The sequence below is a fragment of the Benincasa hispida genome, chromosome 5, assembly GCF_009727055.1.
Source record: "Benincasa hispida cultivar B227 chromosome 5, ASM972705v1, whole genome shotgun sequence".
Classification (NCBI taxonomy): Eukaryota; Viridiplantae; Streptophyta; class Magnoliopsida; order Cucurbitales; family Cucurbitaceae; genus Benincasa; species Benincasa hispida.
This window is the reverse complement of record NC_052353.1, coordinates 58,500,784-58,522,371: the sequence shown is the minus strand read 5'-3', so window position 1 is coordinate 58,522,371 and position 21,588 is coordinate 58,500,784. Positions and strand designations below refer to the sequence as shown.

General features: G+C 34.0%; 2 protein-coding genes across 2 annotated transcripts in view; one reads left to right on the top strand and one right to left on the bottom strand.

Annotated features, from left to right (window-relative positions):
* LOC120077420 (probable disease resistance protein At5g63020) overlaps positions 1-14,677 on the bottom strand; it is a 36,213-nt gene extending 21,536 nt beyond the window's left edge. Inside the window, exons 1-4 of the mRNA XM_039031302.1 lie at positions 14,487-14,677; positions 11,490-13,968; positions 10,526-11,038; positions 9,558-10,451 (exon numbers count right to left, since the gene is read on the bottom strand). Coding sequence (XP_038887230.1) covers positions 9,558-10,451; positions 10,526-11,038; positions 11,490-13,968; positions 14,487-14,677 — 4,077 coding nt within the window. The remainder of the gene's footprint in view (positions 1-9,557; positions 10,452-10,525; positions 11,039-11,489; positions 13,969-14,486) is intronic.
* Positions 14,678-20,658: 5,981 nt separating this feature from the next.
* On the top strand, positions 20,659-21,294 carry LOC120077419 (secreted RxLR effector protein 161-like). Its single transcript, XM_039031301.1, has one exon. The coding sequence runs from the start codon at positions 20,659-20,661 to the stop codon at positions 21,292-21,294; it is 636 nt and encodes a 211-aa protein (XP_038887229.1).
* Positions 21,295-21,588: the final 294 nt, after the last annotated feature.

Sequence of the window (21,588 nt, the reverse complement as noted above, 5' to 3'; positions counted from 1 at the left end):
TCCATCCACCCTGATATTGAACCTATCCTCAATACACCATCCTTTAGGGGACACTCCCAGGGTGTCACGAGGCTGAGGATATGTCTCCACAGTGTGGGAAATAAAGGAGAAACATAGAGGTTTAAATGAAGCATACAAATGCCCCAAGTAACTCCCACTGAGAGTCATTACCTAGGGTTCATTAACGCTATACTAATCCGACTACTGATTTTAGTCTAAGTCATTTTTAAAGTTCGCTAAAAAAACAACTTTTGGTCTTTGAAATAAAACAAGTTTAAGTAGTCACATTAAACTCTTTAATGGATTGTCCTTAAAACCTTGCATGCCATGCATCAAATTCTATCTAATTCACCTTTCCAGAGTAGGTTTTGCCATGTTTGGGGTGTTACGTTTCCGTCACCTAAATACCCAGCCTAGACAGAACCCGCCTTAGACAAAAGGTCCCTTTATAGATAGAATTGCTTACGCTTCAACTTTATTAGCAATAAATCCTATTAAACGATTAAAATATTAAAGGCCATAAGGTTCTAATCATATTAGAACTGTGATCTTAGGTCATCTCATGCCAAGTTAAAACAATTTAAAAACATGAATTAAACCAAGTTGGCATGCATGTCTTCCAATTGATTTTAGTTCCTAATTCTTCTTTTATAACACATTATAAATAGAAAACTAATAACAATCATTCAACACAAAGGTATTTATAACGCCTTATAAATTTAACTAAGTGCATGCTTCAAATGCAAATGTTCGTAGTACTAACATAACTTTATATACAATACAACCAACACACAATATTTCCCAATACACCGTCTTATAATCTTTATAACAATTATAATAAAGATACATGTTAATCTTTATGCATGCATAAACAACTCTTATATTAATCGATGCAGTAAGCATGCTCTTATGTAGATTTTAAAATACATAATTTTCTAAAATCAAACACTTAATAGATAAAAGAGATGATGGCATGACCAATGCATAACTAGTGGGATTTTTCTATATGCATACTCATATGAATAATTATAAAAACATAACATCTCTGTATATTAACAACAGATTATGGACCGGAATAATTACCTTCAAATAACTCGGAATGAAAAATTTCTATCTATTAATTTTCCAACGAAGCAAGTACACGATAAACAGAGCGAACCGGGTCTTGAAACCGCCAGGTAAAGCTCCCATTAATTTTAGTAAACGCCTCAGGTAAACGACGTTTGTACCTGCAACAAGATGAAAACGCTAGATGCTAAACGATCGATACACAACAACGAAAGCCGCGAAAGCCCAATCGCTAGACGATCACCTATAAAACGCAAAAATAAATGATATACGCAATAGTAATAGTCATAACAAGCAAATGAAGCGTCGCTGAGCATATACGATCGCTAGTGACATCATAAAAAAGCTCTGTAATATCCGAATACTCAGCAATGTCTACCCCATCGTCCACATACGCCACCAATGCTTGTTATCTTCTTCCTCGAAGAAAAACAAACCTTACTACAAAATTTCCTCATGAACGTTCACAGACTAAAACAACTTTGAATTACAGACCGATAGCTCTGATGCCACAATAACACAGGGCAAATTTTACAATTAACTGAGAAATGTAAAAATTTTAACAACCTAGGCTTCTACCATGTAACTTACATGTAACCACACATTTTCAAATAAAACGAATTAACGACTTAAAACAGAGAGTAGATAATCTTTTAACCCGCACCAAATGATAAATGAAAATTCTTTACATCAATGAATTTGGATATAATAAACCTGCTCTGATAACCAATTGAAGAACTCTATATGAAGAGTATCTCTATAAGCAGAAGCGGATCTTTTCCAAAAGCTGTGACATGTTTTGTTTTGATGGGCCACATTACATTCAAACATACAGTTATGCATCAAGCTATAATTAGTGGCATCTTAGAGATTATAACCAACAGGAGAACAGGAACTTAAACAGTATTGAAGGAACTCTTTGCGTCTGCAGCAAATATCGCTGCTTCACCAACGAAACGAAGCACTCTCAATTCCTGACGCTAGAACGTCAAAAGACCAAGGATATATGGCCCCTACCGGAATGAAAATTTCTATCTATTATATTTTTCCATCGAGCAAACCGATTAACAGACGAACCGGGTCTTGAACCGCCAGGTGAAGCTCCCATTATTTAGTAAACGCCTCCAGGTAAACGATCGTGTAGCGCACAAGATGAAAACGCGAGGATGCTAAACGATCGTTTACACAACAACGAAGCCGCGAAGCCCAATCGTCTAGACGATCACTTAAAACGCAAAAGATAAATGATTTACTTTGCAATAGTATAGTCAGTAACTAAGCAATGAAGCTTGCTGAGCTATACGATCGTCTAGTGACGTGCATAAAAATAGCTCCTGAGTATCCGATACTCAGCAATTGTCTACCCCATCGTCCACATGACCCGACCAATGCTTGGTTATCTTCTTCCTCGAAGAATAACAACCCTTGCTACAAAGTTTCTTCATGAACGATTCACAGACTAAAACAACTTTGAAATTACAGACTCGATAGCTCTTGATATGCCCAAAAACACAGGGGCATTTACAATTAACTTGAAATGTAAAAATTTTAACAAACCTAGGCTTCATCCCATGAACTTCATTAAACCACACATCAAAAAACGAATTAACACTTAAAACAGAGAGTAGATATGCTTTTACCCACCAAGAATATAAATGAAATTCTTTACATCAATGAATTTGGAATATAAAAAACCTGGCTCTGATACCAATTGAAAGAACTCTTATATAAGAGTATCTCTAAGCAGAAGCGGATCTTTCCAAAAGCATTGTTACAGAGTTACCACATTTACATTCAAACATACAGTTATGCATCAAGCTATAAATTAGTGGCATGCTTAGAGATAAACCAACAGGAGAACAAGGAAACTTACCAGTTGAGGACTCTTTCGTCTCGGCAAATATCGCTCTCACCACGAACGGAAGCTCTCATTCTCGCTAGAACTGTCAAGCTATCGTTTAGCAAAACTCCATCGTTTAACACGAACAGACTCCACATGAACAGATGAAAAATGGGGACGACACTACCACTTGGAACCCTTAGTATTCTCGGAGTGAGAATCCAAAGAGTGGGCTCTATTCGGATTTGGTAGAGGGGAGGAGAAAAAGAGATCATATACAACGATTAAGCAAGTGGGAGAAAGCCAAGTCTATCGTATAGACAAGATGCTTGATCGTTTAGGTGAAGTACATGATCATGTAGGAAAAGGTCAGTGATTGTCTATACGATCGTTTAGTAAAAGCTGGACGCTAAGCAATCGTTTAGCAAAAGGTAGGTGATCGCTTAGAAAGAAGTGTGCGTATGTAAGCGATCGTCTAGTAAATTCAAGCTATCGTATAGTCTCTGATTTACTAAGCGATAGGTAATAAACATCTTTGTGAGCAATTAATGTGTTCTTTGCAAAATGAAAACAATTTTCATTTTATTCTTTAGTTACAAAAATCGAATGGAACTTCCCACTAACGCACAGTTACGGAGAAAACGGCGGCCAATTATCCCATAATTGCAAAATTAATAAATAATAAATATAATCATATTATATTCATTAACCTATAGTTTAATATCATATATCAACCATAGTGTTTTCTCCTCCACTAGATATAAATCATATTTATATCCATTTTCCTTCAATTAATGTATCTCATACATAAAGTCAATCATATCACATATAATTAACCAGTTCAATCATATCATATATAATCGAACTCCGTCTTGTTAATTTTAACATTTCAAACTGACCCAAAAACTGATTCTCAACTTGGATCTATTAAGCTACCAAGGGGACTTTATGGACTTATGGCTTGAAGCTCCAACGGTACGTGAATAACTGACTAAACTCTTTAGCCACAAGATCCACCATTCGTTAACTGCCAGGCATTCCACTAAAGACTGACAACTGAACTCTTCTTACCACAGATGTATTTCTGTGTCCATCGGATATAACCAATCATCAGTACGATAACCCTTCACAAATGCTTGTAAGTACACTGGGCCAATTTATCGTTTTGCCCCCTATAGTTACATCTTACTCCTTAAGTACCACTGATCCATTTAATGAACAATACAACATAGTCATACTATGTGTGGACACCTCTCGGGTCATGAGAAGGGGTGTGGCGCCACATCGTTCAAGCCCCGGGATCAACCCTTAAAAGATTAACCTATCTACTCACCCCTGCTTCAGGGAAGGAGTGAATTTCATCTTGTGTAACTGAGTTCCCAGTTCCCAAATTAGACGAATCGCCAAAGTGGTAGGTTTGAGTCGGCGACCTGGCCATTCGCACCCATGCAAATCAAAGGACGGCCCTCAAAGGCAGAAGTTTCCAACTCATTTAGGATTGAGTTCATGTTACCTATGGTCATGCTAGTAGAGTGAAGTTTCTGTCATGAACGGTGTTATATAATGAGACGTTAACACTTCGTGGTCAGGTCTTATACAATCTCTTTGTATAGGACGCCCCCGCTCACATATCCCCACACGAATGATTAGGATCAGACCATCTGTAGCAAGTCACAACACTTGTAGCTATTCTACAAAGCGTGCCGCATCCGTAGCGTTACCAGGATAAGGTCTCCCTCCTATTTCCATATACTACAGACCATTTTGGTTATCATTTAAAACATGATCCACTTATATGTCACCACATACATGTTTAAGTTGCATAATGACAACTAGGGATTTTAGTTTTTTGGTTTGTGGTAAAGCAAATAAAATATCCAATATGCAAAGTCAAGTAGTGAAGAAAATATCATATATTATACATCACATGCATTCATACAAAATGTGTTTACAAACTACAGGGCACGAGACTTTAGGGCATCCAAATAAACCATCCAATGTGCAAAATCAAGTAGTGAAGAAAATATCATATATTATACATCACAAGCGTTCGTACAAAATGTGTTTGCAAATTACAGGACATGAGACTTTAGGGCATCATCCCCAACAAGTATATGTTCCAATTGCTCCACCACAATGCACTAATATGGGTCCTCAAAGGAGGTTAGGAATATATGTTGGATATGATTCCCCATCAATTATTAAATATCTTGAACCCCTGACGAGTGATGTATTTATTACACGATTTGCTGATTGTCATTTTAATGAGACAAATTTTCCAACATTAGAGGGGAGGAATTAAGAAATTAGAAAAAGAAATTACATGGAATGCATCATTATTGTCTCATTTAGATCCTCGTACGGATCATTGTGAACTTGAAGTTCAGAAAATAATTCATTTGTAAAATATAGAAAATCAATTACTAGATGCATTTATATATGCAAAGAAAGTAACTAAATCACATAAACCAGCTGCAAATGTTCCATAAAAAATTGATATCCCAACACAACAAGTTGTCACTAATGAGTCTGAAGCACGCCAGAAGCGGTGGTAGACCAGTAGATTCAACGATAAAAATTCTCGAAAATGAAAAATAATTAATAGTGAAAAAGACATGGTTGATGATGTAAATACCCATGAAGAAACCTTGACATGACTAGTAAGGAAGATGAAATATCTAAAGATAATAATGAGATTTTAATAAACTATGTCATGTTAGGAAAAAGATGGAATCGAACTAATGTAAATTTTTGTGTATAATATTTCTCTTGATATTATATCTGGTAATGAGGATCCAAAACCAAAATTTGTTGAAGAATGTCGACATAGAAAATATTGACTTCAGTAGAAAGAAGGCATCGAGACAGAATTAAACTCACTTTCAAAACATTAGGTTTTTAGATCAATAGTCTGAACACCAGAAGGTGTTAACCTGTGGGATACAAATGAGTAATTTTGAGGGAAAATAAATGAAAATAATGAAATCACAAGATATAAAGCAAGACTAGTTGCACAAGGTTTTTCACAAAGACCTGGTATTGATTTTGTTGAGACGTATTCTCCGGTGGTGGATGCAATTATATTAAGATATTTAATTAGCCTGACTATGTATGAAAGTCTGGATATGCATCTTATGGATGTAGCACAACATATTTATATGGATCTCTTGATAATGATATTTATATGAGAATCCCTAAAGGATTTAAGGTACCTGAAATAATACATCAAATTATCGGGAATGGTATTCAATAAAGTTACAAAGATCACTATATGGATTGAAAATAATCAGGATGAATGTGGTACAATTGTCTGAGTGGATATTTATTGAAAGAAGCATATCCAAATAATCCAATAGGTCTATTTGTTTGTATAAAGAAATCACAATCAGGATTTGCTATTATAATTCTATATATTGATGACTTGAATATAATTGAAACTCCTGAAGAGCTTTCAAAGGCAGTAGAATATCTTAAGAAAGAATTTGAGATGAAAGATTTTTGAAAAACAAAATTTTGCCTTGGTTTTCAAATTAAGCATTTAGCAGATGGAATATTTGTTCATCAGTCAACTTATACAGGAAAAAATTTGAAAAGATTTTATATGGACAAAACACATCTATTAAATATTCCAATAGAAGTCTGTTCATTGAATATAAAGAAAGATATATTTCGACCTCAAGAAGATAATGGAGAACTTCTTGGTCCTGAAGTACCATATCTTAGTACAATTTGTGCACTTATGTATCTTGCTAAAAATACAAGACTAGATATCGCATTTCAGTAAATTTATTAGCAAGATATAGTTCCTTCCAACAAAAAGACATTGGAACAGAATCAAGCGTATACTTCGTTATGTTCGAGGAAGGTGTGGCTTTGTTTCATTCAAATAAATCAAAATTTGATCTAGTTGGTTATGCAGATTCTGGATATTTATCTGATCTCCACAAAGCAAGATCTCAAATAGATTATCTGTTCACATATGAAGAAACTGCTAGATCATGGAGATCGGTGATATAGACCACAACGGCCACTTCCACAAATCATGCTAAAATTCTTGCAATTCACGAGGCTAGTCGAGAATGTGTATGGCTAAGGTTAATGACTAAGCACATTCATGAAACGTGTGGCTTGTCTTCTAATAAAAATCTCCCAACAATATTATACGAAAAAAAATATAGCTTGTATAGCCTAAATTAAAGGAGGATATATTAGAGGAGATAGAACAAAACATATTTCACAAAAGTTTTTCTATAATCATGATCTTGAAGAAAATGAGGACATCACTGTACAACAAATTTGTTCGAAGGATAACTTGACAGACTTATTTACAAAGGCATTACCAACCACAACTTTTGAAAAATTTGTGCACAACATTGGAATGTGGCGACTCAAAGATCTTAAGTGATATGTTCGTCAGGGGGAGCAAATATATTGTATTTTTTTATGAGTATGTATTATACGAAATATGTACTCTTTTTCCTTCACTAGGGCTTTTTTCCATTGGGTTTTTCTTAGTAGGGTTTTAACGAGACATATTTCATATATATATATATATATATATAATGGGCATCTAAGGGAGAGTATTATAAATATTATAGAAAATAGATGCCCATTAGATACTCATGCTTAGTGTCCATTGACCATGTGTCATGCCCCTATTTTCGAAAGTATTATCTATGTGTCTTGTAAATACTCATTCTTAGTGTCCATGCAATTCACTTCCTACTTGCCAAATTGCATATAAATAGTATCATTTGGTGAGTTTTGAAAGATACACATTGAGCAAATTCCATACAAATTGGAGAAAGTAGAGAAATTTGAAACGTTCGTCATGTCTTATTTTGTTTGGATTTAATTTCAATTAATTAATTTATATATTATATTTTAATATTTATTTTATTATTATATTATATTTACTTTAATATTATATTTTATTACCATCCATGTTCCCGTTCTGCACCTCGAATTCACAACAAAATGATTTTTTTCATTTATTTTTTTTTAAAAAAAAGAAATTAGTTTTTTTTTTCCTATTAAACTGAAAACTTTTTAGTTTTTTACGGTTTTAAAATTTGGTTGTTTTTAAATATAGAAAAATAAACCAAAATATTTACAAGATATAGTAAAATTTTAGAACTATCAATGATAGACGTGATAGACACTGATAGACTTCTATCAGTGTCTATCAATATCACTGATAGATACTGATAGAAGTCTATCAGTGTCTATCAACGTTTATCATTGATAATTATAATTGCTATATTTTGTAAATATGTTAAACAATTTTACCATTTGAAATAATTTCCCTTTAAAATTATGTAAGCATTAAAAATATTTTAAAGATGAGTGGATTAGAAAAGACACAAAACTTTTAGTAAAGAGACATATGTTTAAAAAAAACATGATGTTAGTAAAATTTATGTTATTCTTAATTTCGGATGGATATAATGGTTTATAAATGAGGTTGAAGCAATAAAGATGTAAAAAGAAATGAGAATTTTTTTCTACAGGGATCTAATCCCTAAAAAGAGATTCCTCGACCCCAACTCCCCAACACAGGAAATGAGGTTGGAACAAGGATGAAAGATCTCTATGGGAGTGCATCATCGACTCCAACACGCCTTGTTTCCATCTTTACTGATAAACAACATCAAACGCAATTAAATGTGACCCACTTTTCATATTACATTTACAGTGGAGTAAACGTGAGTGATATTTTACAATCTTGAGCCATTTCACCCTTGTTTCCTCGTCGAAATCGAAGGAAAATTAATAAAACAAATGAAAAACACCTTGTTCTATGTTCACTTTCATCTTTGTATGCTTAAGGTCTAATATACTGTTTTCATCTCTATCATTCATAGATTAAAACATATCCAATCTTGAGGATTTGATCTATTACCAACTGAGACGCAAGTCAACTAATTAAGATGTAATGGTAATCTCTTTGAAAGTGAATTTACATTAACAAACTTTTGTTATTCAGATTTAAATTTTAATATTTAATTTTAAAAATCGATCTATAGAAGTGGGATGTATATCTTTGAAATTAGGACAAACACTCTGCGGTTATAAGCATAAACTTCCCTTTCAATTGATAAATTAAATTAAAATTTCAAACCGAAACAAAGAAAGAAAATAAAAGGATTACCCCAAAAACAATTAACATCATCAATATTACTTGCAAATTGGTTTAACAATGGTTCATTTAAATAAAAATACTTGATAAGTACATTTGTAAAATATATCAGATGGAAAAATAGTTTTTTCATCAGAAAAATTATCATATCTTATCTCTTGATGGGGTGTAGGATATTGTCTTAAGAAATTTAACCGGAACGTATTAATCAAGGTAAAAGTAAATTTTAAAACTTTTGAGGAGCAAATTAAAATCAACCCATAACAGAATACAAAGTCGAGGATTCTCAACAGCAACTTGAAAGTATCTTGGAATGTGATGAGGATGTTAAGGATGTATCGAAACCTAGATGAGATATTCTAGTGGATCCTCTGTTTCTGTTCCATGGTATCCTTTTTCCAAAAAAAAAAAAAAAGAAAAGAAAATGGTTGTTAGTAAAATGTACGATATTGTTAACTTGGGATGGATATAATAGTTTATAAATGAGGTTGAAGCAATAAAGATGCATACCTGATACAAGTATCTGATGCTTCTCACAATTTCATCATTCCACATGTCTTCAATAATGACATTTAATCCTTGTGCTAGCGATACTGAGACCTTATTTCCTTCTCCCTCCACATGTGACAACTTGGGCGTGCTTATTATTCCATATGAAAATGTCTTCATTTCAGGGCATCCACTTATTTTCAATTTCTCTAAACTTGGAAACTTAAGCACGCATTTTTCAGAGTGAAAACTGGCCAGTCTTGTTAAATTAGACAACTTCAATTCATTCAGTTTATCGAAAATAATTTCTTCACCCTCTTCTTTTCCTTTTGGCTGTACAACTATAGACCTCATTTCTGTACATTCATTTATCCACATTTCCCGGAGATTCACTAGATTTTTTGCCACTGAAGAGCCAAACAAATTCATCATTCCATTGCATCTTTCAACATCCAGAAATGTCAAGTTGGAGAATGTGATTGATGATGGCAGTAAACACTTCAAATTATCACATCTATCCACAACGATAGATTCCAAGATATCAACGAAGCAGCTTGTGGCCGTCATTTGATCAATGCTGTCCTCCCAAATGTGTGTAAGCTTAGGAAGATTATACAAACATAAATGCTTCAATTTCGCACCACCACTACTACTAGCATGATAGTTCTGGTTGTTTTCTTCTCCATTTCGGAATATTTTTACCCATTCAAAGGCATTTTCAATTTGTAAATGTCTAACAACTGATCTCCATACTGCAGATTCACTCATTTCGAATGGCAAACTAACCATGTCGTCATCTTCCGAACCAATCAAACGGAGAGTTAGGAGTTCGGAAAATGACTCTGGCCTAAACCAAAAGCTTCTTCTTTTCATCAATGTGTAGTGTACTGTCAAATATCTTAAGCTTGGGAAAATCTGAAAAACAAAATTAAATTTCGTAACTATGTTTTATTTAATTAACTGACTAAATAAGAAGAAAGATGCATTACCTGAGGGGACACCAGCTGTGAGGCTTCGTCGGTCTCTCCAAATATTTCAGTTTCCCCAACACAGTCTAATTCTTCAAATTCCTTCATATGATTGATGAAAGAAACTGGAAATAGAGTTTTAAGCTGAGGACACTCCTCAACCTTGACTTTCTTTAGATTTGGAAATGTTAGAAGTTCAAGGGCTGGATCGTTATTCCACACATACTTTAAGTTCGGGAGAGAGGATAACTCTAAAATTGTCAATGGCACATCTTGGTTGACAATAATACTGGTGGATTCTTCAATCTCAAAGATCCTTTCTACTAACTCACAATAACGGACTACTAATCTATTTAAGAAAACAAGTGATCTTACCATACGTGAAGGAAATACATATGTAAATTTGTTGCAACCTTCAATAAATATGCGTTCGAGTTTGCTAAAATAATTTTCAGTTAGCCCATTATTACGCCACAATGTCTCAAAATTGTTTCTTCCTCCAATATATAAGCTTTTCAATTGAGGAAATGCAACCTGCAATTATATTCTAATTTTAGTAAATAATGTTGGAAAGAAATTTTGGAAGTTGAAGAAATTTGAAAGAGAGAACGGAGAAAGAGGTTTCGTTCTACTTTTTTAGCTTGATTCAAACGATAAGATATCCATTCTGTTTGTACTAGTTGGCACCTCTAAATCTATAGATACGATTTTGCCAACACATTCATGATCTAATGGTTATAAACATCTCTTTAAAATATTCTCTACAACTATACTTCTTTTAAGTATTTCCTACAAGTAATTTTTTTAGGATATTCTAATAATTAATTATTGATCTAGAAATCGAGCTTTTGTTTTGGACTAGCCCCAAATACTTATAACTCAAAATCAAGTTTATTTCAACAAATAATTGTAACACCATATAATTTTGTGTGTGTGTGTGTGTGTTTAAAAACATAGAATTAATGTGGGGGGTTTTGTTGGTTACCTGAAGATCAAAATTAAGTGGACTGATATTTCCAATAATTGCAGGAGGATAATCAATTTCAAGATGCTTTAAAAGGGGATAACAAGAATTTGCATATGTATTGCAAAGAAGCATTGTAAAACCCACTGAATCTCGTAAAACCAATTTCTCACATTTTTGCAATAGTATTTGGAACACTCCACCAATTGAATCAATGGGTGAGTCTATATAAAGATTCAAGGCTGTTGTGTATCTCTTGTCCTTCCTGTTGTAGGGGTTATTCCTGTCGTTGTAGTGGATGTTCCAACGTTCATCACCAACAAAAATCCGACATGTTTCTAATTTCTGTGTACTTTCTAAACTCAACTCATTTGACAAAATCTCAACATTCTTCAGATTACATAACTCTAAATGGACAAGATGCGTAAGACAATTCAATTCTGAAAGTTTGGCATTTCTAATCAATTTTTGCTTGTACCATACTTCCTCTCCCCATCCATCGAAGCTATGGGAAAAACTCAAATCTTCCAATCTTGTCATCTTTGAAATAATGTTGGGATGAATCACTTTCAAGTTCATACAATGAGAAACTTGTAGCACCTTAAGTTGTGTTAATTTACTCGTACACTCAGGAAACTCTTGGATCCCTCTGCAGAAATGAATCTCCAAAATTTTCAATCTCTTTAGCTCACCAATTGCATCAATATCATTAGAATCACAATGTGACAAGCATAATACTCGAAGGTTCTTTAACGAGTAGATTAATGACGGTTCAAAATACCACATTCTCACATCTAAAACTCGAAGCTCTTTCATTCCTTCAAAAACAGTCTCCAAATTTTGAATAGTGGGTCGTGGACCCAGTCCATTGCTAATTAATATAAACAATTGGAGGTTTGGAAACTCCAACTTTGGGGGAAGGTTGAGAAATGTCGTGGGATCTACATAGATTGCATTATAGGATCCATGTCTATTATCTTCTTCCCATGCTCTTTGTCCATTTCCATAGGTAAATGACGTCATCTTATCTATCTTTGATGCAATATATTTCGCAAAATCGTGGACCACATCATGCATTTTAACATAATTATCATCCCATTCAGGGGGCGCTAGAAGTAAATAAGAAGATTTAAGATCATCAACCAACTTAATTACCCTATTCTTAGCATCTTCCCAAGTATTTGTTTGATTTAGCAATCCCATACCCATAGCATACTTTTGCAAATCGTCCACATAAATCCTGTGATCATCTGGAAATACACTACATAGTAGCAATAGTAACTTAGCTTCATTTTCTATCGAATCGTAGCTGAATTGGAGACAAGAATACAACTGGTCGCTCACTCCGTGAATATCCACTACAACAGGATTTTTCAATTTCTTCAAAGCATCCTTCCATATCTCTACTCTCCTTCCCTTCAGTGTTTTCCCTAGAATTTTAAGTGCAATTGGTAACCCTCCACATTCATTTATCACATACTTCGCTATTTGTTTCATGTATCCATCTTCGACAAACTCATCACCAATTATATTGCTAAAAAACTTCCAAGACTCTTCTTTAGTTAGAGAATTCACCTCAAACAATTTTTCTATATTCATTTGATTTGTAAATAAATCTCGACGTCGACTTGTCATAAGTATCTTACACCCTTCTATCCTTGAGTCTGAACGGTAAGGAATTCCAAACTCTTTTTCAACATCATATTCCTTCCACAAATCATCCAACATAAACAAGATATTCTCTTTCTTCTCAGCAATATGAGTTTGTAGGCGAGATGTTCTTACCTCCTCAAACTCCATATTTAAATATTCCATATTTAGTTTAGCTCTAATTTCTTCTTGAATATGGATTACACTCTTGGATTGACCTACTTCCACCTGAATCACTCGATCAAACAATTTGTTTTCCAACACTAACTTCTTAACTTCCTTCAACAACGTAGTTTTTCCAACACCTCCCATGCCACATACTCCAACCTTGTTGACATTAGGATTTGCAAGTGCATCCTTTATTTTTTCAGCCATTGAAGTTCTTGACTCAAAAAATTGATAATCTGCAGGGAGAGTAGAAGAACTAGTATCTGGAGAAGGTACAGGATAACCCACATTATCTTTGTTAAACTGCCTTCCTTCATTTATGAGTTCATTAATATCTTCCAACCTCTTCTTTGCTTTTCTCGATAACTGATGTCGTTGGACACAATTAAAGCAGGAGGGATTAGGTGCTTCATTTTGTTGTGCCATGTCCAATACATTTTTCACATTGTCCAACCAGTTGGTAACTCCATCAAAGATTGCATTCCCTTTGCCTTTATCCTGATTAACCAAAATTTGTACGGTACGTTCAGTAGTCCGAAGAATTCCAAGTTTCTTTTCAACTTCCTTAATATTTCCTTTGTAGTGAAAGAGGTAATCTAGTTGATGTAAAATGGGTTTAATTGTGTAATCTGCTAATACTCCAACTACAGCATCCATTTCTTTTAATGGATCTTCGTTGTCCCTGCAGAATTGGACATGGTAAAGTTATACACAAGAAAGGTGACCAAACTATATGGTTCTATGTTGAAAAAATAAATAAATTTTTGTGTATAATATTTCTTGACCAAACTATACATAATGGATTAAACTTGACCAAACTATATGCACAAAACAAAAGGGAATGAGCTATGTTGAAAAAATAAATAAATAAATAAAGGAATGAGCCATTTTTTTTTTTTTTTATGATATTTGAAAATTTAGAGAAAGAATATTAGAGGGTAAATTTAGTCTCCAAGGTTTGGAGTTCGTATCTATTTGGTTTCTAGATTTTAAAAGGTGCATTTTAGCTAGTCTCTAAAATTTGTAAAATGGTTCTAAAAGATCGTTGACGTAATTTGACCGTTAGTTGACTAATGAAAAGTTGATGTCTAATTGAACAACAAAATTTAAACGAGATTAAAAACTTTACTTAATTTATATTATTTCAAATAGTTTACATGGCATTTTTTAAAATTATCTTTTATTATTTCCATTCGTTACTCTTTCCCACTCAATTTCTGTTCTTCTGCTCCAATCTCCCTCCTCATCTTCTCCCATGGGCTACTCTCTCTTACCCTTCCTTCTCTCTCATTTTTTATTTTTCTCTTGTCAACCTCATTAACTGCCCCCGTCTTTGTCATACCCATTTGCCTTGGTTGTAGCCTGAATCCTAAACACCATTCCACCGTCATTGCCTCTACTTTCAACGTCTACAATGGCTTTGTTGCCAACACCGCCGACTGTAGTTGCCTCAAAAACGACAAGAAGAATAAAGACTCGGTGAAATAAAGCTCCGGTGTTGTTGTAGTTTTTGTTAGCCTAATACATTTAGGCCCTTTATTATATTTAGTAGGTCTGTCTTATTTTCAGCACATTAATTTAGCTTCTTATATTGGGCTTGATATACTCTTTGTAGTCTGAAAGAGTATTATTATTATTTCTCTTAGGCCCATCTTAAAGCTTTTTGTGAATGAGCTAGAAGAAGGAATATTCCTCCACTAAATGTTGGGTTTTATGTCCTAAAACTCATGGTTTATAAATAATAAAACTTATTCTGAAAACTCAATAAGTTGCTATTGAATATATGAATTTCTTATTTCGATTTAGAAATAAATCCAATAAAATAAACTAAAAGATCCATGACTATTACATGAGTATTTGAACTTTATGTTGAGACATAAAAGTGTATCAAATTCGAGTAAATAGTAAAAATGATCTGTAATATATGGATAAAGTTTGGTACTTTATTCTGGTAACACTATCGGATGCGGCTCATTTGTAGTTGTTAACTAAGTTGTAAAGTCTTGCAGATGATGTGATCCTCATTCGTACATGTGTCATGTGCAATGGGTTTGTACAAGATCGGACCACAAAATCAGTCACTCTTACTTTAATTTTTATTGTTTAAGATTGACTATTTCAAAGCGATGATCTAGGTAGCTTGACCTTATTCCTATGCTAACTATGAATTCCTATTTATTCGGGATTATTCTTAGATTTGCATAAGTGAGGATTGGCTCAACAACGCCAGTTCAATAAACAATGGGTAAGAACGGGTAGATAGCTGGGGACATAAGGTGCAAGATGGAATTCACTCTTATCCACTTTCAGGGATAGTAGAGAGGTTGTTCTCTTAAGTGTTGACTCCGAGTCTTGAACAAGGAGCCTCATCCTCTCATTGGCTTGAGAAGGACTCAGTTTATTGATTGGATCACAAATCAATTGTTCATTAGAGGATCAGTGGGACTTAAGGAACAAGAGGTAATCTCGGGGGTAAAATAGAAATATGACCCAGCAGTTATTACAAACAACCTGTGAAGGGTTAACTTACTAATCATGGTTATATCGAGCCGACATAATATATCTACAGTGAGGGGAGTGCAACTATGGGCTTTACTGGAGTGACCCAGTAGTTAACGAATGGGGGTTAATTCGGTGTAAAGATTTTAGCCAATTAATCTCGGATCGTTGGAGTCCATGATCTGTAAGTCCACGAGGTCCCCCTACTAGCTCCTAAATGGATTAGTCTTAGAGTAGCATGATAAGTTAATTTGAAACGTTCAAATTAGAAATAAGGGAATTAGTAATTATATATGATATAATTACACGTTTAATTTTGGAACTAAATAGAATTGGAGAATTAATTAATATTTAAATATGATTTAAATATTAAATTCACGAATAGGGATTCATGATGGTGGAATTAGTGTTAAAATTAATTAAATTATTTAATTATTTATTTATTATTAATTTTATTAGAAAATTAATTAATGAGTTAATTTTGTAAAATTAATAAAGTTTTTCAATTTTGAAAACAAAATTGATTTTGGAAATCAATTTGAAAATTCAAAAATTGNTTTGTAAAATTAATAAAGTTTTTCAATTTTGAAAACAAAATTGATTTTGGAAATCAATTTGAAAATTCAAAAATTGGAAAAGATGGAAAAGGAAAAAGCGGGAGATCTCCACTTTGATTTCCATGTAGCTCACTCATTAATCTTCAAGCATGAGTTGCTCCTTATGCAGAAATCTTCATTGCATGATAGTCTTGCAATAAATAGAGAAGATTGATGTACAAATCAGGCATGCCAACTAAAGCACTTGAAAAGTTTTTGCTGAAAAGCTTGAGGTTGAAGAAAGTGTTCTTCCATGGTGCATTAGTGAGCTTCTTCTCCAAATTTTCTTTATTCAAGTTTATTTTGAGTCCCACAACTCAAACTAAAGAACCAAGAGAATAGTAAATGAAGGCCTTGAGGTGGTTCACAAGTAGTTTTGGAGAAGATTTGCAGTTGAATTCGAGATTCAAATGGTTCTACAAAGGTATGTTATGAAACTCTTTTATTAGTTTATAAGCATGCTTAATTTATAGCCAAAATTAATGAATTAGAATGCTTATTGATCCTTGTTACTTCCGTTGCTTGCTGGTATTTTCTAACACTAAATCTGTTATAAAAGGTTGCATGGGATTGGTTGATTGGTTGAGGTATATCACCTAAATTCGTTTCTCTTTCCAGGGATTTTATCGTGCGTAAAGTGGTCCCAGCTGAAGCGTTTTTCCTGATGTAATTAAATGGTCAGTTGAGCGAGTATTCAGGGGAGCATTAAGGAAGCGAGTAAGCATGCATCGAGGAAGCGAGTACGAATGCATCGAGTAATTGAGTAAGCTTGTAAGCGAGCAAGCTTTCAGGTGAGCAGTGAGCAACGAGTAGGCGAATAAGCGAGTGATCACGCATCGAGTGAGGTACTAGCAAGGATCGAGTATGAGTTTACAAACTTTGAAGCATTGGTTATTTAAGTGTTTTCTTCTTGTTTATGTGATACGAACTTTGTATTTCCTCTTTCAGAAAGAATTCCTATGTATTCCTGTTATGAATATCAGTAACGAAGATTGAGAGACCTTTCACAGTGGATGTAAATCTTACCCTAAGATTGAACCACTATAATTTCTATGTTCTTTGTTCTTTCTCCTCTTCTTCTTTTATTTTCATTCAAGTACTTCTATTGTATTACAACACTAAGCTGAAAGGTTAGTAAGTCTAGCTTAGGTCAACAGTTTAGTATCAAAGCTTTCGGTACTTGGACACCTGGAGAGAAGTTGAAACTGGAGCCCATGGCAGTTAAGTTTTCGATCGAGAGATTCGATGGAAAGGGCGATTTCGCTCTATGGAAGAAGAAGATGAATGCCCTGCTTGTTCAATAGAAAGTTGCAAAAGATCTAGATGAGCAGATAAACTTGTCGACAACCATGAAGCCAGAACAAATTATTGAGATTAAGGAAATAGCTTATAGCACTATCATTTTGTATCATGCAGACAACGTTTTGAGACAAGTGAATTATGCAAATACTGCAGTCGAGGTATGGAAACAACTTGATGCAATTTATTTGATACAATCATTCACTAATAAATTGTATATCAAGGAAAAGTTCTTTGGTTGTAAAATGGATCCCACTAAAGATCTAGAATATAATCTAGATGTGTATAATGGGGTTTTGTTGGATCTTAGCAATATTGGTGAAACTATGTCTGATGAAAATAGGGTCATAATATTGTTGAATTCTCTGTCTAATTCTTATAATGAAATTAAAATGGCTATTAAGTATAATGGGGATAGTCTCACTATGGAAAATGTTTTAAATACCTTAAGATCAAGAGACTTAGAACTAATGAAGGCTAAAAGGAAAGAACCTGAAGCCTTAATGACAAAGGGAAGGTCAGAGAAGAAATCCAACAAAAATTCGAACCGTGGTAGATCAAAGTCTCAAGGAAAAATGAAGTAGTGTTTCTATTTCCATAAGGAAGGTCACATTAGGAGGACTTATTTTGATCTGGAAAATAAAAGGAAAAATGAAAATAGAAAAGAGGATGATACTCAAAATGTCAATTTGACAGAGAACTACCAAGAAGATGAAATCCTCACTATTTCGGATGGCAAGTTTAAATCAGAATGGATCCTTGACTCTAGATGTTCTTTTCATATGAGTCCAAACCGAGATTGGTTTCAACAGTTCAAGGAGATCAATGGGGGAAAAGTTCTTCTAAGAAATCATCAAGAATGCAGTGTTGAAGGAATTGGAACAGTGCTGGTGAAAATGTTTGATTGAAAGATCAGAGAGCTCACCTCAATAAGGTATGTTCCTGATTTGAAGAGAAATCTTATTTCTCTTGGAGTTTTTGCCACTGCAGGATACTCTTGTAGAATTGAGAATGGTACCTTAAAAGTCATAAAAAAAGTGATGATGAAACTTAGAGGAAAACTTCGACATAGACTGTGTCTTAGAATATGTGCATGCTGATTTATGGGGTCCTGAATAAAATCCTACTATGGGTGGAGCACGTTTTTTCCTCTCCATTGTTGATGACTATTCAAGAAGGGTTTGGACCTATTTGTTGAAAAGCAAAGCTGAAAACTACATGAAATTTATTGAATGGAAGAATTTAGTTGAAATTAAACAGACAAGAAGTTAAAGTCATTGAGGACTAACAATGGCTTTGAATTTTTTAGCAACGAATTCAAGCTCTTGTGTGAGAGAGATGGAATTCAGAGACACCTTACAGTGAAAGGAATACCTTAGCAAAATGGCCTTGCCAAAAGGATGAATCGTACACTGCTGGAAAAGGTAAGATGTCTCATGTCAAATGCTAACCTACCAAGAAATTTTTAGGGGGAAGCATTGGAAACAGCTACTTACCATGTTAATAGAAGTTCTTCTTCAGCTATACAGTTTAAAACTCTCATGGAAAAATGGATAGGACATCCACTAAACTTATCTAACTTAAGGATTTTTTGGTGTGTTGCATATGAACATTCCAAAGAGGGAAAGTTAGAAAATCCTGCTAAGAAGTGTCTTTTTTGGGGTTACCCTAAAGGTGTAAAAGGATATAAATTATGGTGTGTAGAAAAAGAACAAGAGAAATGCATCATTAATAGGGATGTAACCTTTGATGAGACCAAGATGGCATTAACCAACAAAGAGAATAAGGTTGTACAAGAGCCAGAGGCAGCATCTGAAACTTATATTGAGTTTGAAGTACCAAGCCACACTTCAAATGAATTTGAGAATCAGGAAAATGTAGAAGATAACTCTCAGGTGGAAACGGTTCAAGCGGAAACTTCTTAAGGATATAATCTTCAGTCAAACACTCTGGCTAGAGACAGACTGAGAAGGCCGATTAAGCCACCTTCCAGGTAGACAGATGCTGATATAGTTCACTATGCATTCTGAACTAAGCTGAAAGATGCTTATAATGAACCACTGGCCTTGGAAGAAGCAGCAAATTCTAAAGAAAAACTCAAATGGCAACGAGCTATGCAAGAAGAAATAGATTCTTTGATCAAGAATAACTTAGGAATTAGTGGATAAACCACTTAAGCAGACGATGTTTGGATGTAAGTGGATATACAAGCTCAAACATGACATTCAAAATAAAGATTCACCAAGGTATAAAGCAAGGTTTGTTGCTAAAGGATTCAATCAGAAAGAAGAGGTAGACTACAATGAAATATTTTCACTTGTAGTGAGACACACCTCCATCAGAATGCTATTTTCACTGGTTACTAGAGCTGGACCAGCTGGATGTCAAAATAGAATTCTTACATGGAGACTTGTCTGAAACGATCTATATGCATCAACCACTTAGATTTATAAAAGCAGGAACTGAAAATAAGGTATGTCTTAAAGAAATCCTTATATGGTCTAAAACAAGAATCTAGGCAATGGTATCTTAAGTTTGATTCTTTTATGTTGTCATGTGGTTTTAAAAGATGTATGCCCGATCATTGTGTGTACTTTAGACATGAATTAAGAAGACATTCCGTTTTCTTATTGTTATATGTTGATGATATGCTAGTAGCAAGCATAGATAGACAAGAGGTGAATAAGCTAAAAACTTATTTAAAAGGGGTCTTTGACATGAAAGATCTTGGATTAGCAAAGAAAATACTAGGCATAACAATTAATAGAGATAGAGATGTTGGTACTATGAGACTTTCTCAAGAAGCATACTACCATAAGATGCTTACAAGATTTAGAATGAATGAATTTAAATCTGTTACAACACCTCTTGCATCTCATTTTAAGTTATCCCTTGAGCATGCCCCAAAATCTGAGGATGAAAGAAATAAAATGCAAGTTATACCACATGCTAATACTGTTGGAAGTCTCATGTAACTTATGGTCTATACCAGACCAGATTTAGCTCATTGTTTAAGTGTTGTCAGTAGATATATGGTTGATCTAGTGAGTTATCATTGGCAAGCAATCAAGTGGATTCTGAGATATGTTAAAGGAATCATATCATATGGGCTGTTATATACTAAACCCTTAAGTAATCAAGAGGTTCTCACAGGTTTTGTGGATACAGATTATGCAACTGATAAAGACAAGAAAAGATCATTGTCTGGTTTAGTTTTCAAGTTATTTGGAAACAAAGTGAGCTGGAAATCATCCTTACAATCAATGGTTGCTTTATCAACCATAGAAGTTGAATATATGGCTCTAACTGAAGCTTTTAAAGAAGCTATCTGGCTTAATGAGTTAGTAGAAGAATTTCAGATTTCCTTAAAGGATGATTTGGTGATTTTTTGTGATAGTCAAAGTGCAGATTTTTGTCAAAGGAATCAGACCTACCATGAAAGAACAAAGTATATAGATGTTAGGTTCCATTTCATAATAGATGTAATTGCAGAAGGGAGAGTAAGGATTGAGAAAATTTCATCCTCTGAAAATGCAGTTGATGTCTTAAGAAAGACTCTACCTGTAAATAAACTTAAGAGTTGTTTGAAGGCTCTCAAGGTTGGTTCTTTATGAACACTGTTATTAGGAAAGGTCATAAATTTTTCTTACTGATGTATTATGTAGCAAGGTGGAGAATTGTTGTAGTTTTTGATAGCCTAATACATTTGGGCCCTTTTATTATATTCAGTGGACCTGTCTTCTTTTCAGCACATTAATTTGCTTCTAATTGGGCTTGATATACTCTTTGTAGTCTGTAGGAAAAGAGTATTGTTATTGTTTCTTTTAGGCCTGTTGGGATCGGTGTTTTAAATCTCCTGGTAGTCTTGTAGTTTGTAAACACTTTGTAAACATATTTCTATTAATAAA